A 15,389-nucleotide genomic window follows, 5' to 3' on the forward strand; every position below is an offset into this window, starting at 1 on the left:
CAGTGAGTACAGCAGGGGGCTGAGTACACAGCTTTGTGGGGCACCGGTGCTCAGAGTGATTGTAGAGGAGAGCTTGTCCCCTATTTTTACAGCCTGGGTCCTATCTGTAAGGAAGTTGAAGATCCAGCTGCAGATCTGAGTGCAAAGGCCCAGGTTCCGGAGCTTAGGAATCAGTTTATTTGGAATGACTGTATTAAAGGCAGAGCTGTAGTCAATGAAAAGGAGCCTTACGTATGCGTCTTTATTCTCCAAGTGTTGTAAGGAGAAATGTAGGGCCAGAGAGATGGCATCTGCCGTTGACCTGTTGCTCCGGTAGGCGAATTGCAAAGCGTTGAGGTTGACCGGTAGGCTGTGGTTGATGTGTGCCATAACCAGTCTCTTGAAGCATTTCATAGCAATTGATATCAGAGCCACAGGTCGATAGTCATTCAGGCACGCCACCTTGCTCCTCTTCAGCACCGGAATTATCGTTGTCTTTTTAAAACGCGAGGGGATCTTAGACTGAAGCAAGGAGCGGTTGAAGATGTCAGCAAACACTCCAGCTAGCTTGCTTGCACAGGCTCGGACAGCCCATCCTGGGACACCATCTGGGCCCGTCGCCTTCATTGGATTTATCTTCAGGAAGGCCCTTGTAACGTCCTCCTCAGTGACGATGAACCTCGATGCCACCAGGTCCGGTTCATCCGGAGGGAGCAGGACGCTCCTCTTCTGTTCGAATCTTGCGTAGAATACGTTAAGTTCGTTAGGAAGAGAAGCGCCACGGTTATTGATGTTCCCAGCTTTTTCTTTGTGCCCAGTGATCTCATTTAGACCCTCCCATAGTCTACTGGCATCCTTTTGGTTAGCCTGGGCTTCCAACTTGGCTCGATATTGCCTCTTGGTGCCCTTAATGGCTTTCTGAGTTCACGCCTGGATTCGGTGTAGTGACTGGTATCCCCGGACCTAAAAGCCGCAGCTCTAGCCTTTAAAAGGGACTTGACGTCATAATTCATCCAAGGTTTCCGGTTAGGGAATACCCGGATCGTCTTGCGAGACAGACAGTCCTCTGTGCATTTCCAGATAAAGTCTGTGACAGCTGAGGCGTACTCATCGAGGTTAGCTGCTGAGTCCTTGAATACTAACCAGTCCACCAATTCAGTACAGCAGTATTGGTTTATTATTGTCAGGTGTGATAAGATGTAATGAAAGGCTTGTCTTGCATATTGTTTATACAGAAGAAATCATTACACAATGCATTGAGCTAGAGTAAGGTAAGATAACGCAAGAACAATATGGAATAAGGAGCAAAAGCTACAAAAAAGCGAAGTGCAGGCACACGTTAAAAGTGCAAGATCATAACGAGGTAGTTTGTGGACAAGAGTCCATCTTACCATACAAGATGTCGTTGTTTGTAGGGTTCTTGCTGACCCTGGAATTTAGGTCACAAACATTTCATTTCCAGACAAGGTGACATTATCAGTGCACAATTAGGTGTTGTTTCTGCCAAGTGCTCGTGTTTATATTGGTCTGACTCACTGTTCTGATTGGATGGCTGTCGCGCTAGTCACTAGTCTCACTGGTCCCTATCCCTGGTTATTGGTCATTATGAGTGTTGGTTCCTCTAGTGTCTGTGGCTCACAACTCGGCCCCGATCCCCAGGCGCGTAGGTTAGTAAACTGCATTCAGTTCAATATGCTTATTAATAGAGTCTTCCATTGAGAACCAAGCTTCTAAGAATACTCTAGATATCTTATTTTGTGCTTTTGCCAGGACTTTTGTAGTTTCCCAGATGAACTTGTGTCCTTCTTGGTCTTCATGTACTGAGATGAGTGACAGAATCACCTCTACCTACGACTAGCTGATGTTCATGTTGTCTTGCAGATAGTTTTCTCCCTGTCTGTCCTACATAGTTTTCGGGGCAGTCTCCACATTGAATTTGGTACGTTGTTTTTTTTTCTCTCCATATGGGCTGTTGGATCTTTGGTTCTCGAGATGAGTATTCCGATGATTGTGCTGGGTTTGTGTACTACCATTATTTTGTTTGGCTGAAGCAGTATTGCTGTCGCTTTGGAAATATTCCTGATATATGGTATGGTTAGCATCTTTTTTGTCTGTTCAGTAGGAGTTGAAAGGTTGCGTCTCCGGACGAGACACCCTCTGAAGAAGTTTTTTTTAGATGGCCATTGCGTGTGAATACTTTGAAAAGGTGATTTTCTTCTTTCTTCTTGAGGTCTGTGCTACTGCAGTGTGTTTCAAATATGTCGCTAATTTGGTTTTGAATCTCTTATCTGGAATTGTTCCTTTCAGCTACTTGTAGAGTTGTTTGTTAAATATGGTATATGTTGTTTAGCAAAAGTTCAGTAGTTTGCATATATTTTAGGGTCTCATCGACTGGGTCATTTGTTCTTGTTTTTAAGTAGTTTGCATATCGTTTCTTTTGCTAAGTTGTGATCGATTGGCGTGAAGAGTGCAGTGAAGTTGAACAAGCTCATTATTTCATCATTGTCCAGCTGGATGTTCTGCAGCTTCTGTAGAAACTGTTGTGTGGTGTTTATTGAATAGTCCAATTAATGGCGATGCTTCAAACGTATCCATAGTTCTTTCACCAGTTTGTAGGTTGGGGTCCCTGATAGCAAAACAATTGGACACAGAATCCAGAAGCACAAAACAAGAAATCAAGAGAATTCTTAGAAGCTTGATTCTCAGCGGAAGACTCTATTACCAAGCATATTGAACTGGACACAATATATGAACCCATGCGTTTGTGTGATTGGGGCTGAGGGATGAACTGTGAACATCTGAGAAATCAACGTTCACAGCAATCAATAACCGGGGATATGGAGCAGAGGAGACTGGCAGCTAGCCACTCACAGCAACGAGCTGGATCGATATAAACATGAGCACTTGCAGAAACAACACTCGTCTCAACTGGTGATGAAACCTTTGCGACCCAAACTCCAGGCTGAGCGAACAACCCTACAAACAAGCAGCCAACCTGAACTACCAATCTTCTCTTTCGCTCCATACCAGAGGCCTGTTTAAAAGTCAGATAATAGTGGCTTGATGGTACAAAAACCTCAGGTTTTTATATCTTCTGCCAGATGAGAGAGGGGAGAGGAAAGAATGTCTGGGATGAATGTGATCTTTGATTATGCTGGCTTCTTTACTGAGGTAGTGAGAATTGTAGACAGAGTCTAGAGAAGTGAGGCTGGTTACTATGATTTGCTGAGCTGCATCCACAACTCTACAGTTTGTTGTAGTCATGTGCAGAGCAGTTGCCATATCAAGTTGTTATGGATGCATTTTATGGTGCATTGAGTCAATGGGAACATGCCGAATTTCTTTAGCTGCCTGAGCAACTAGTAGCATTGGTGACCCTTATTGGCCATGACATCAATGTGGTTGGGTCAAGATAAGCTGTTGGTGATGTTCAGTTCTAGGAACTTCAAGTCAAGTTTATTGTCATTTAACTATTTATGTGTACCGTCAAACGAGACAAGGTTTCTCTGGACCAGGATATAAAGCACAGTTGTACACATAACACACATATTGCACACAGTAACTTAAAATTAAATCTACAAATGAATTACACATAAATAAACAAAGTAAAGTGCATAAATTCAATATTGTAAGGTACAGAACAAATTAACCAGTGGCACTTTGAATGCGATGCGGCGGGGAGTTCAGACACCTAATGACCTGAGAGAAGAAACTGTTTCCCATCCTGATTGTTCTTGTCTTTATGCATCGGAGTCTCCTGAGGATGTTGGATGGGTGGGTGGGGTCCTTGATGATACTAAGTCCCCTGCATGCACAGCACACCTAATAGATATTGCCAGCGGATGGTAGAGTGACTCCAACGATCCTCTGGGCCGTTCTCACAGTCCTTTGTAGCGACTTCTGGTCCAGTGCACTGCTACTCCCATACCAGATGGAGATGCAGCATTCTCAATGGTGCTCCTGTAAAATTCAGTTAAGATTTGGGGTGGGAGGGTGTGAGCCTCACTTTCCTCAATCTCCTCAGGAAGTTGAATGCTCCTGTGCCTTATTATTCAGGGAGTTCTCAACCTTGACACTGTTGATGTAATACAAATAAAATGCTGAAGGAACCCAGCAGGCCAGGCAGCATTATGGAAAAGAGTAAACAGTGGACATTTCAGGCCAAGACCCTTCATCCTAATGAAGGATCTTGGCCCAAAATGTCAACTGTTTACTCTTTTCCATCGGCGCTGGCTAGCCTGCTGAGTTCCTCCAAAATTTTGTGTGTGTTGCTTGGATTTCCAGTATCTGCAGATTTTCTCTTGCTACTGCTAATGTAGACATGTGCATGTGGACCAGCCCCCCTTTCTGAAGTTAATTGCTAGCTCTTTTGTTGGCATTAAGGAAATGAATGCTGTCATTACACCATGACACTAAGCTCTCTTTATTCTTTCTGTATTCCAACTCGTCATTATTTGATATGCCCATGACTGTGTAGTCACCTGCAAACTTGAAGGTGGAGGGAGTTAGAACAGAACCTGGACACGCAGTAGAGTTGTGTGTGGGGGGGGGGGCGGGGGCTGAGGATGCAAACTCAGGGGGCACCAGTGTTTAGAGTAGTCTTAGTGGAGGTGTCGCTGCCAATCCTTACCGATTGGGATCTGTTAGTCAAAAACTCGAGAATTCAGTTGCAGAGAAAGGCATTGATTTCCTCCAGGGTCTGCAATTTGACGTTTGCGTGGAATAATCGTATTGAAGGCTGAACTGTATTCAATAAGCAAGTCTGACAAAGGTGTCTTTATTGTCCAGATGCTTCAGAGATGACTGCCATAAGCCTCTTTCAGCAGTGGGCAAGTTGCAGTTGTCTAATACTGTAGTAGTTGCAGTATTGTATAGCATTGAACCAATTCGTTATTTATGTTTGATCAGATATTCAAACAAAAGTTCAATTGTGCTAATATACCGCATCATCATTAACTTGGCCATGTTCCCTGCACCGTCTACTTGCCTATTACTCTGTGAAGAGTGATTTGTCTGGTAAAACAGTTAACAAATTCATTGTCTGCTGAAATATTACTCTCAATGCATTGTGTTTGTGGAGTAACATTTTTTTTGTCCACCATATCAAATGTATTCTGAAAACTCAAATCCATTACATCCACTTGAGCTAAGTGGATAATCTTAAAGAATTCTACCAAAGTTGTCTTGTAAAATCACATTGTATTATAATTTTTTTTAACCCTGCTGTATCTATTTCCTCACTATTAAATTGTTGGCGTTTGAAGACATAAGTTATGCTAATTGACCCAAGGTTCCCTGCTTTCTGCCAAGGGCTACCTTCACCTTCCTTCAAAGATACCTGGAAATGGTCATTCATTCAACTAAAATAAAAGGGTGACTTTGCTGATGAAAGTCAAGCATTAGAGTCCGGCAGCTTGACATTCTTCCCCAGAAAATAACTTTCCAAAAATTTGCAAACTATTGCTGCTGCAGCAGCAGCACAGAGGAAATGAATCACATGCTGTTATTTTTAGAGAATTAAAACAGTATTTATCATTCACAGCCAATATTTGTTTTTGGAATTACTGGATTTTTTTGGATCTAGACAATTTTGAAAGAGAGCAGCAATTAATTACTAATGTGGTTCTGTGCAGAGCTCATTGTAGCATTGTCTTACGGGTGACATCAAGCAGTAAAAAAAAAAGGGAAGAGTTGGATTGTTTTACATGGCAGTGTGGTCATAAATTGGAATGAGGTTCCATGAAAGACACAGGACACCTGGCCTGCTGGCTAGATATTGTAAGGCGGGGTTCCCCAACCTTTTTTGCACCGCGGACTGGCCGACTGGGGGGGCGTGGGTGGTTAGAGTTGTCAACGGACAAGAGTAGCAGCCAAATACATTGTGTTTACCCCGAGAAAGACTACCATGACCATGAAGCCTTGCGCGGGCACCTGTATGCGCATGCGTGTATGTGCCGATTTTTTTTTCTCTACAAATCGTTTTTGGCCATTCTGTTCAGTGAAACTACACTGTACATACATTATTTCTACTTTAAATAGGCTGTGTATTTATCATATCATTCCTGCTTTTACTATATGTTAGTGTTATTTTAGGTTTTATGTGTTATTAGGTTATTTTTTGGGTCTGGGAACACTCAGAAATTTTTCCCATATAAATGAATGGTAATTGCTTCTTCGCTGTACGCCATTTCGGCATGAAAGGTTTCATAGGAATGCTCTACCTCAGCGGGGGAAATACGGGACAAGGGACAAACCAATTTAGCCTAATATACGGGATGTCCCGGCTAATACGGGACAGTTGGCGACCCTGGGGTGGGGGTGGGGGTGGTGAATCACGACCGGAATATGGGTGATAAGTCAACTATAAATCACTTATAAGTGGCTAATATACTCAATTTCATTTCTAAAAGGGTTTATCTAATGAATTTAATATTAAACACACAGCTCATATTTTCCTGGCATGAATATAGTGATAAGTCAATTATAAGTCACTTATAAGTCAATAGCATCATAACATTTTAAGTAACGTTTGGATATTAAACACACAGCACATATTTTCCCCGTATGAACATATAAGATCATTGCAACACACCAATATCGCTGAATTGGTGGGAGACAGTGATACTCAAAAGGTTTCCTTATGTCCAGTCTAGTTTTAGTTGCATACATTGCAGAAAACTCTGCTTCACAGAGATATGTTGGAAATGGAAGCAACGTTTTCAGTGCTTTCGTGGCTATCTCGGGATTGCACTGCTGCTGAGGAATGCTGTCTCATTCTGCCCTGCAGAACTGATGTATGGTTAGAATGACTGTAAAGTTTTTTGAATCTTGAATATTTAGCCTTGACGATGATCCAGAATGCCGGCAGAGATGTTATGTCAAACATACTTTTCAGCCCGCCGTCATTTGCAAGCGCGAGGAGTTGATCTTCCCCGCGCTGACATGGATGACGCGTGGGTAACGACCTCGCATGTGTTCAAGTTCAACAGTGCGTGACAGGATCGCCAAATCATATCGTTTCCTCGCAGCCCAGTAGCACATGCTTTGCGGCCCTGTGGTTGGGGACCACTGTTGTAAGGGGAGGATAAATTAGACTGAGCTGAATCACTTTGATTTTCAGTAACTTTGAGGGTTTGGATGTCACTGGTAAAGCTGGCATTTTTTGCTCAGTCCTAATTGTCCTTGAGAAAGCTGTGGTGAGTCGTTTCTTTGAACTTCAGTAGTCTCTGGTGAAGGTGCTCTCACTGTCACTCAGAAGGAAGTTCCAGGATTTCTATCCAGAGTCTTGCAAAATTTCCCCAGTCAAGATAGGAACATACACAGTGACCTTTACCTTAACTGATTTGGCTGTTGAAATAGGGATGGTGTTTAAATCCTAATGAAGGTGATGCAAATACTGATTCTTCTTCATTGGTTGGCAAGATGCAAGTGAAGGTAAAAAAAAAAAAGCAAGGAGCAAAAGGTGAAATATTTCAATGCAAATTGAAAATATAAGCTCCCCAAATTCCTTTAAAATAAAGTAAATGAATGCTCACAAACGATATAATAAAGCAAGGGATGAGTAAAATTAGGGAAAACGTTTGTGCTTGGCATTTCTGCTGAAGTCTTGATTGGCTGCCCAAGTGTGTGATTCACTGCCAGTTGTGTGGATCAGAATCAGGTTTATTATCACTGGCATGTGACGTGAAATTTGTTAACTTATCAGCAGCAGTTCAATGCAATACATAATATAGAAGAGAAAAAAAGTAAACAAGTAAACCAATTACAGTATACGTATATTGAATAGATTTTAAAAAAACATGCTAAAAAACAGTAATACTGTATATTTTTTAAAAAGTGTCCAAGAGTTCAACGTCCATTTAGGAATCAGGTGGCAGAGGGGAAGAAGCTGTTCTTGAATCGCTGAGTGTGTGCCTTCAGGCTTCTGTACCTTCTACCTGTGAGAAGAGGGCATGCCCTGGGTGCTGGAGGTCCTTAACAATAGATGCTGACTTTCTGACACATCACTCCCTGAAGATGTCCTGGGTACTTATGTAGGCTAGTACCCAAGATGGAACTGACTAGATTTACAGCCCTCTGCAGCTGCTTTCGGTCCTGTGCAGTAGCCCCTCCATACCAGACAGTGATGCAGTCTGTCAGATTGCTCTCTACAGTACGATTGTAGAAGTCTATGAGTGTATTTGTGGACATGCCAAATCTCTTCAAACTCCTAATGAAGTATAGCCACTCTCTTGCCTTCTTTATAATGATATCAATATGTTGGGACCAGGTTAGAACTTCAGAGATCTCGACACCCAGGAACTTGAAACTGCTCACTCTCTCCACTTCTGATCCCTCTATGAGGATTGGTATGTGTTCCTTTGTCTTACCCTTCCTGAAGTCCACAATCAGCTCTTTCGTCTTAATGATGTTGAGTGCCAGGTTGTTGCTGCGGCACCACTCCACTAGTTGGCATATCTCACTCCTATACACCCTCCCGTCACCACCTGAGATTCTATCAACAATGGTTGTATTGTCAGCAAATTTATAAATGACATTTGAACTATGCCTAGCCACACAGTCGTGTATATTGAGAGTAGAACAGTGGGCTAAACACAAACCCCTGAGTGTCGATAGTCAACGAGGAGTATATGTTATCACCAATCTGCACGGATTGTGGTCTTCTGGTTAGGAAGTCATGGATCCAATTGCAGAGGGAGGTACAGAGGCCCAGGTTCTGCAACTTCTCAATCAGGATTGTGGGAATGATGGTATTAAATGCTGAGCCGTAGTCGATGAACAGCATCCTAATGTAGGTGTTTGTGTTGTCCAGGTGGTCTAAAGCCTTGTGGAGAGCCATTGAGATTGTGTCTGCCATTGACCGATTGTGGCAGTAGGCAAATTGCATGGGTCCAGGTCCTTGCTGAGGCAGGAGTTCGGTCTAGTCATGACCAACCTCTCAAAGCATTTCATCACTGTCGATGTGAGTGCTACGGGGTGATAGTCATTAAGGCAGCCATATTATTATTCTTAGGCACTGGTATAATTGTTGCCTTTTTGAAGCAAGTGGGAACTTCCGCCCATAGCAGTGAGAGGTTGAAATTTTCCATGAGTAGTCGCGCTAGTTGGTTGGCACAGGTTTTCAGAGCATTACTGGGTACTCCATCAGGATCTTCCGCCTTGCAAGTGTTCACTCTCTTTAAAGACAGCCTAACATCAGCCTCTGGGACAGAGATCACAGGGTCGTCAGGTTCAGCCGGGATCTTCACAGCTGTAGTTATATTCTCCCTTTCAAAGCGGGCATAGAAGACGTTGAGTTCATCTGGTAGTGAAACATTGCTGCCATTCATACTATTGGGTTTCTCTTTGTAGGAAGTATTGTCTTGCAGACCCTACCAAGTTGCTGTGCATCCGATGTTGCTTCCAACCTCGTTCAAAATTGTCTCTTCGCCCTTGAAATAGCCCTCCGCAAATCATACCTAGTTTTCTGGTACAGGCCTGGGTCGCCAGACTTGAATGCCTCAGATCTAGTCTTCAGCAGGCGATGTACCTCCTGGTTCATCCACAGCTTTTGATTTGGGAATATACAGTAAATCTTTGTAGGCGCACACTCATTTACACAGGTTTTAATGACATTGGTAACAACTGCAGCATACTCATCTAGGTTTTAGATTATGAAGACACACAGTGCTCTTTTTATTGTCATTTAGTAATGCATGCATTAAGAAATGATACAATATTTCCTCCGGTGTGATATCACAAAACACAGGACAGACCAAGACTGAAAAAACTAATAAAACCACATAATTATAACATATAGTTACAACAGTGCAACAATACCATAACTTGATGAAGAACAGTCCACGAGCACAGTAGAAAGTTCAAAGTCTCTCAAATCTCCCACATCTCATGCAGACGGGAGAAGGAAGAAAAACTCTCCCTACCATGCCCGACCACAATCCGACTCTGAGTCATTCGAAAACTTTGAGCCTCCGATCAGCTCTCCGACACCAAGTACTGAGCGCCATCTCTGTCCGAACGATTCGACCTCAATCTCGGTAGCCAACAGCATGCAAAGCCGGGAATTTTGAGGCCTTCCCTCCGGAAGATTCCCGACCGCGCAGTAACAACAGCAGAGAACTGGTGTTTCAGAAATTTCGCCAGGTGTTCCTCTGTGCTTTCACGTGCTTTAAAGATGCTTAATAGAGTCCAGTTCACTGATTCAAAGCAGTCCTGTAGGCACTCCTGTGCTTCCCTTATCTATACCACCTTGGTCCTCGCTACTGGTGCTGCAGTCTTCAGTCTCAGGGAGTAGAAGTACAGCCATGTGATCAGACTTTCAGAAGTGAGGGCGTGGAATAGCATGGTAGTGGTGGTGGTGTAGCAATGGTCCAGTGTGTTGTTTCCTCTGGTATTGTAAATGATCTGTTGATGGTAGTTGCCTAGTGATGGTAGCAGCAGACCCGTCTACAAGTATTCATCTTCACAACAGTGGCCAGTAAACAAGAACGTGTGGCTCAATTGAGTGTCGTGTTAGTTTTACTCCATCGACAAAATCGGGTTCCATATGATACCATACTAGCATTGCAATTAAAATCTTGCCTATGAACTATAAAGAATTACAGCAAATTGATGGCCCTCCTCTCTCTGAGTATGTAATGTATTAATTAGCATCTATTTGTGTGCTTCTAGTATTATCTAGAAATAGCTGCAATTTGTGTCCTTAGTTGTCAATGCTTTTGTGTTGCAGACAACAACTGATGAAGCCAAGGAGCGTCTGTACGAGAGCCTGTTGAGTGAGTGCCGTGATGCTATCCAGGCAGTCCGTGAGGAACTGAGGGTTGATCCGGTGAGGCTGAGTGAAGGGCTGTTGGGAAAAATGTAATAAAGACTGCTGAAGATCTAATACTGATGTAAAACCGTATATTTATGTCGCTAAGGTGTAGGAACCTTGACTTGTTCATCTTGTCGCTGCTGTGATATTCATTTCGAACTTTGATCAGCTCTGTTCCATCTTTCTGCCTTTTGCTTTGTTTCGCTTTTAGCATTTTCAATTTTACTCCTGAATAATTTAATATTATTTCCCTTTGCTTTCATAGTCATACTTTATTGATCCCGGGGGAAATTGGTTTTCGTTACAGTTGTGCCATAAATAATATATAGTAATAGAACCATAAATAGTTAAATAGTAATATGTAAATTATGCCAGTAAATTATGAAATAAGTCCAGGACCAGCCTATTGGCTCAGGGTGTCTGACCCTCCAAGGGAGGAGTTGTAAAGTTTGATGGCCACAGGCAGGAATGACTTCCTATGATGCTCTGTGTTGCATCTCGGAGGAATGAGTCTCTGGCTGAATGTACTCCTGTGCCCACCCAGTACATTATGTAGTGGATGGGAGACATTGTCCAAGATGGCATGCCACTTAGACAGCATCCTCTTTACAGACACCGCTGTGAGAGAGTCCAGTTCCATCCCCACAACATCACTGGCCTTCCGAGTGAGTTTGTTGATTCTGTTGGTGTCTGCTACCCTCAGCCTGCTGCCCCAGCACACAACAGCAAACATGATCGCACTGGCCACCACAGACTCTTAGAACATCCTCAGCATCGTCCGGCAGATGTTAAAGGACCTCAGTCTCCTCAGGAAATAGAGACGGCTCTGTCCCTTCTTGTAGACAGCCTCAGTGTTTTTTGACCAGTCCAGTTTATTGTCAATTCAATGTCCTTATGAAGGAATTCATCTGTATGAATTGCATAAAATCCTTTTATCACCTTGGCCTGATCTCTCTGGCATTTATTCTTAAAGGCAACTGAGCTTACGTAACCGCTAAGTACTTCTACAAAGTTGATAATCTTTCAAGCTGTGGTGCCAAGGCACTATGCTCTTGATTTGGTTTGGTCATTCAGCAGTATGTACAATATTATTGTATGGTTGGAATACCGGCTTAATCTCAACCTAAATGTTCAGTTATTTCCATTTTCTGAAATGAATTTTCAAGATAGCGTGAGCCACTTGGATATACAATTTAGGATTTAAAGAAGTATTTATAGAGTGTGGGCACGTGGCTAAGTGGTTAAGGCGTTCAACTAGCGATCTGAAGTTTGTGAGTTCGAGCCCCAGCCGAGGCAGCGTGGTGTGTCCTTGAGCAAGGCACTTAATCACACATTGCTCTGCGATGACACTGGTGCCAAGCTGTATGGGTCCTAATGCCCTTCCCTTGGACAACATCAGTGTCGTGGAGAGGGGAGACTTGCAGCATGGGCAACTGCCGGTCTTCCATACAACCTTGCCCAGGCCTGTGCCCTGGAGAGTGAAGACTTTCCAGGCGCAGATCCATGGTCTCGCAAGACTAACGGATGCCTTTCTATAGAGTTAATTGATCTTACCATTAAATTGCCTATATTTTGTACAGTTATTTTCAGACTGGTTAATGTGTGATTGCTGTAACTGCATTTGATGCTTCTTGTTTGGAGATATTAAATGGTTTTTTATATTTTCAACAATAAGGTCATGAAAGTCAAGTGTATTGTCATGTACACACAGATACAATGAAAAACTTTACTTGTTGCAGCAGCACAGGCACATCCATAAAGCAGCATTCACAAGAATTAACATAAATTATACAATATGGGCAAGGAAGAACAGATTTTTAAAATGTGCGTCTATTTTAGTGCAAAGCGGTCAATATGTTGCTAAACTGTAGTGATGAGGGTTGTGCAGGTTGGTTCGTGGACAAAGGAAAGTAACTTCTTGTACTGGGTGTTGTGGAACTTTGGGCTTCCGTACCTTCTGCCTGATGATGGTTGCAAGAATTTGGCATGGTGGGGATTTTTGATGATGGATGTAGTGACCTTGAGTCAGCGCCTTGTGTATTTATTGTGGATGGTGGGGCGGGAGATGCTGTTGATATTATTGGGCTGAATTCATTACTCCTCTGTATTTTCTTGCATTCCTGTGCATTGGAATTACTGTCCCAGACCAGTGTATCATGCGATAGAGCATTCTGTAATACACATAGTTTAAAAAAAAGTCAGTAGAAAAATGGTGAGGAGGTATTGTACCTGCATATGTACATGGGGAAAAAAATGAAAATTTTATTTCTGTATGAATTGGAGCAATTAAATTGAATTTAGCCGTTAACATAGTTACTGAAGGATATTTCATAAATAAGAGTACAAGCTGTATAGAAATGGGGGAAAATAAGTCTAGATGGCCTTGCTAGCAAAAGCAGTAAGAGATGTGAAATATGATGTTTGTTCACAGCATTTCTGACGATTTTCTTGGTTTATTCAGGCACAGAAGCAGCGGGAGCGATCTCTAGAGCCTGACTCAGGGAAGGTGTCTGTACTGCAATACCTCCATAGGTATGTCTCTCTGACTAGCTGCGTCTGTTTAGTTTAAAGCACTCCTCAAGACTTGTCTGGTATGACAGATGGCTGCTGAGCTGCAGATACCAAGATGGATGTAATTCGTTTGTACAAAATTTCCTGATGGTAACAGCTGAAGGGGGTTAGAGCTCAGCTGTATGTGTGTCTGAACAAAGGTAAAACTGCTATTTGGCTTTTGTAAAGAAAAGTTGCCAGATGCAAATGAAACAGACTATGGAAGGTCACAAGAATAAATAAAACCAGGGCTAGACTGTTCAGCCCTTTAAGTTTGCTCGGCCGTTCATATGATCACTGAATTCCAGGTCTCTCCCCATGCCTTTTGATGACTTCTGCATGCAAGATTTAATCCATCTCCTTGTTTGTTTTTACTTCTCACTTTTGTGAAATTGTATCACATTATGATGACTGCCTCCTGAGGGCTCCTTTTCCTTAAGCTCCTTAATCAAATCTGGTTCATTAAACAACACAATCCAGAATTGCCCTTTGGGGTCCAACCACAAGGTGCTCTAAAAACCATTTCATGGGTATTCTACAAATTCCGTTTCTTGGGATCCAGCACCAACCTGATTTTCTCACTCTACCTACATATTGAAATACCCCATGACCATTGTAACATTCTGTTTTTACATGCCTTTTCTATCTCCCTTTGTAATTTGTAGCCCACATCCTGGCTGCTGTTTAGAGGCCTGCATATAACTCTCATCAGGATCCTTTTCACCCTTGCAGTTTCTTAACTCTACCCACAAGGATTGTACACCTTATGATCCTATGTCATGTCTTTCTGAGCATTTGATTTCATTTTTTGCAAATGTAGCCACACTATCCCCTCTGCCCACTTGCCTATCCAGAAGACCATTAGATATACGAGCAGAATTAGGCCATTTGGCTCATCGAGTCTACATTGCCATTTCATCGTGGCTTATCCATTTTCCCTCTCAAACCCCAATCTCCTGTCTTCCCACCCAACCCCTGTATCTCTTCATGCCCTATCCTTCTGATATGTGCATCCTTGGATGTTAAGCTCCCAGCTGTGATCTTCTGTCAACTATGACACAATATCATACCTGCCAATTTCTAACTGGACTACAAGGTCATCTGTCTTATTTTATATACTGTTTGCACTCAAGTATAATGCCTTCAGTCCTGTATTCACCAACCTTCTTCCTTTGTAAACTTCTTGTTTTATTCCTGGTTCTCATAATCTTTAGTACTCTCTCCTTCCCTTTTACTTCACCCATTCTTTTCCAGGTTGCATCTCCCTACTATTCAGTTTAAGGCTCTGTCCACAGCCCTCTTTATGCAGTTCAGCAGGACACTGGTCCCAGCATGGTTTGGGTGGAACCTGTGCCATCGGACTGGTTCACTCTTTCCCCAATACTGGTGTTAGTGTCCCACAAATTCATAAGCAATTCTACTACCCTAGTCTTAGCCATGCATTTAACTCTAATGTTATTAACCCTGTGCTGGTTTGTGCATGGGTCAGAGATTATTACCTTTCTGTAGTTTAATGTAGTCCCTAGCTGCTCAAATTCCCTCAATAGAATATCTTTCCTTGTTCTTCGTACATTGTTAGTACCCACATGGATACTACAGCCGGATCTTTCCCCTCCCACTCCAGATTCCTCTCCAAGTTAAATGCACGGTGTCACTGTTCAATTGCTCATCCTACCTACTGCCCCCACGCCCATCCTCAAAGGGAGCAGCAATCTCATACCTGTTGGGCAAGCTCAAAGGCTAATGCCCCTCCAGCACAACTTCTTGGAATCCCCTACCTTCCTCACTCGTAGTCACACCCATTTGTCCTCATTTTTGAAATTTTTGTTATTTTTTTTCTCCAACGGCGTTCTGAGAGGCGGGACTGCGCAGGCGTGTGACGTCGGGCAGTGCAACGCGGCAGATTTAAAAGGAACAGAGCCTCATAGAGCGGGCAGCGTAGTTTGCGGGCTGCGGAGTGAGCCGGCAACAGAGTGAAGACTTAAGGGCTTCGGCTCAACGGGCTTAGGCGGAAACGGGCGAGGAAGGTTTGGCATTCATTTTCTGT

The 15,389-nt window shown here is 42.9% G+C and overlaps 1 protein-coding gene across 1 annotated transcript in view; it reads left to right on the forward strand.

Annotated features, from left to right (window-relative positions):
* Window positions 1-15,389, forward strand: part of srp68 (signal recognition particle 68) — a 74,539-nt gene that overhangs the window by 31,472 nt on the left and 27,678 nt on the right. The window contains exons 9-10 of the mRNA XM_072242716.1: window positions 10,709-10,807; window positions 13,254-13,324. Of these exons, the coding sequence (XP_072098817.1) occupies window positions 10,709-10,807; window positions 13,254-13,324 (170 nt within the window). The remainder of the gene's footprint in view (window positions 1-10,708; window positions 10,808-13,253; window positions 13,325-15,389) is intronic.

The sequence above is a fragment of the Mobula birostris genome, chromosome 24 (genome assembly GCF_030028105.1).
Source record: "Mobula birostris isolate sMobBir1 chromosome 24, sMobBir1.hap1, whole genome shotgun sequence".
Classification (NCBI taxonomy): Eukaryota; Metazoa; Chordata; class Chondrichthyes; order Myliobatiformes; family Myliobatidae; genus Mobula; species Mobula birostris.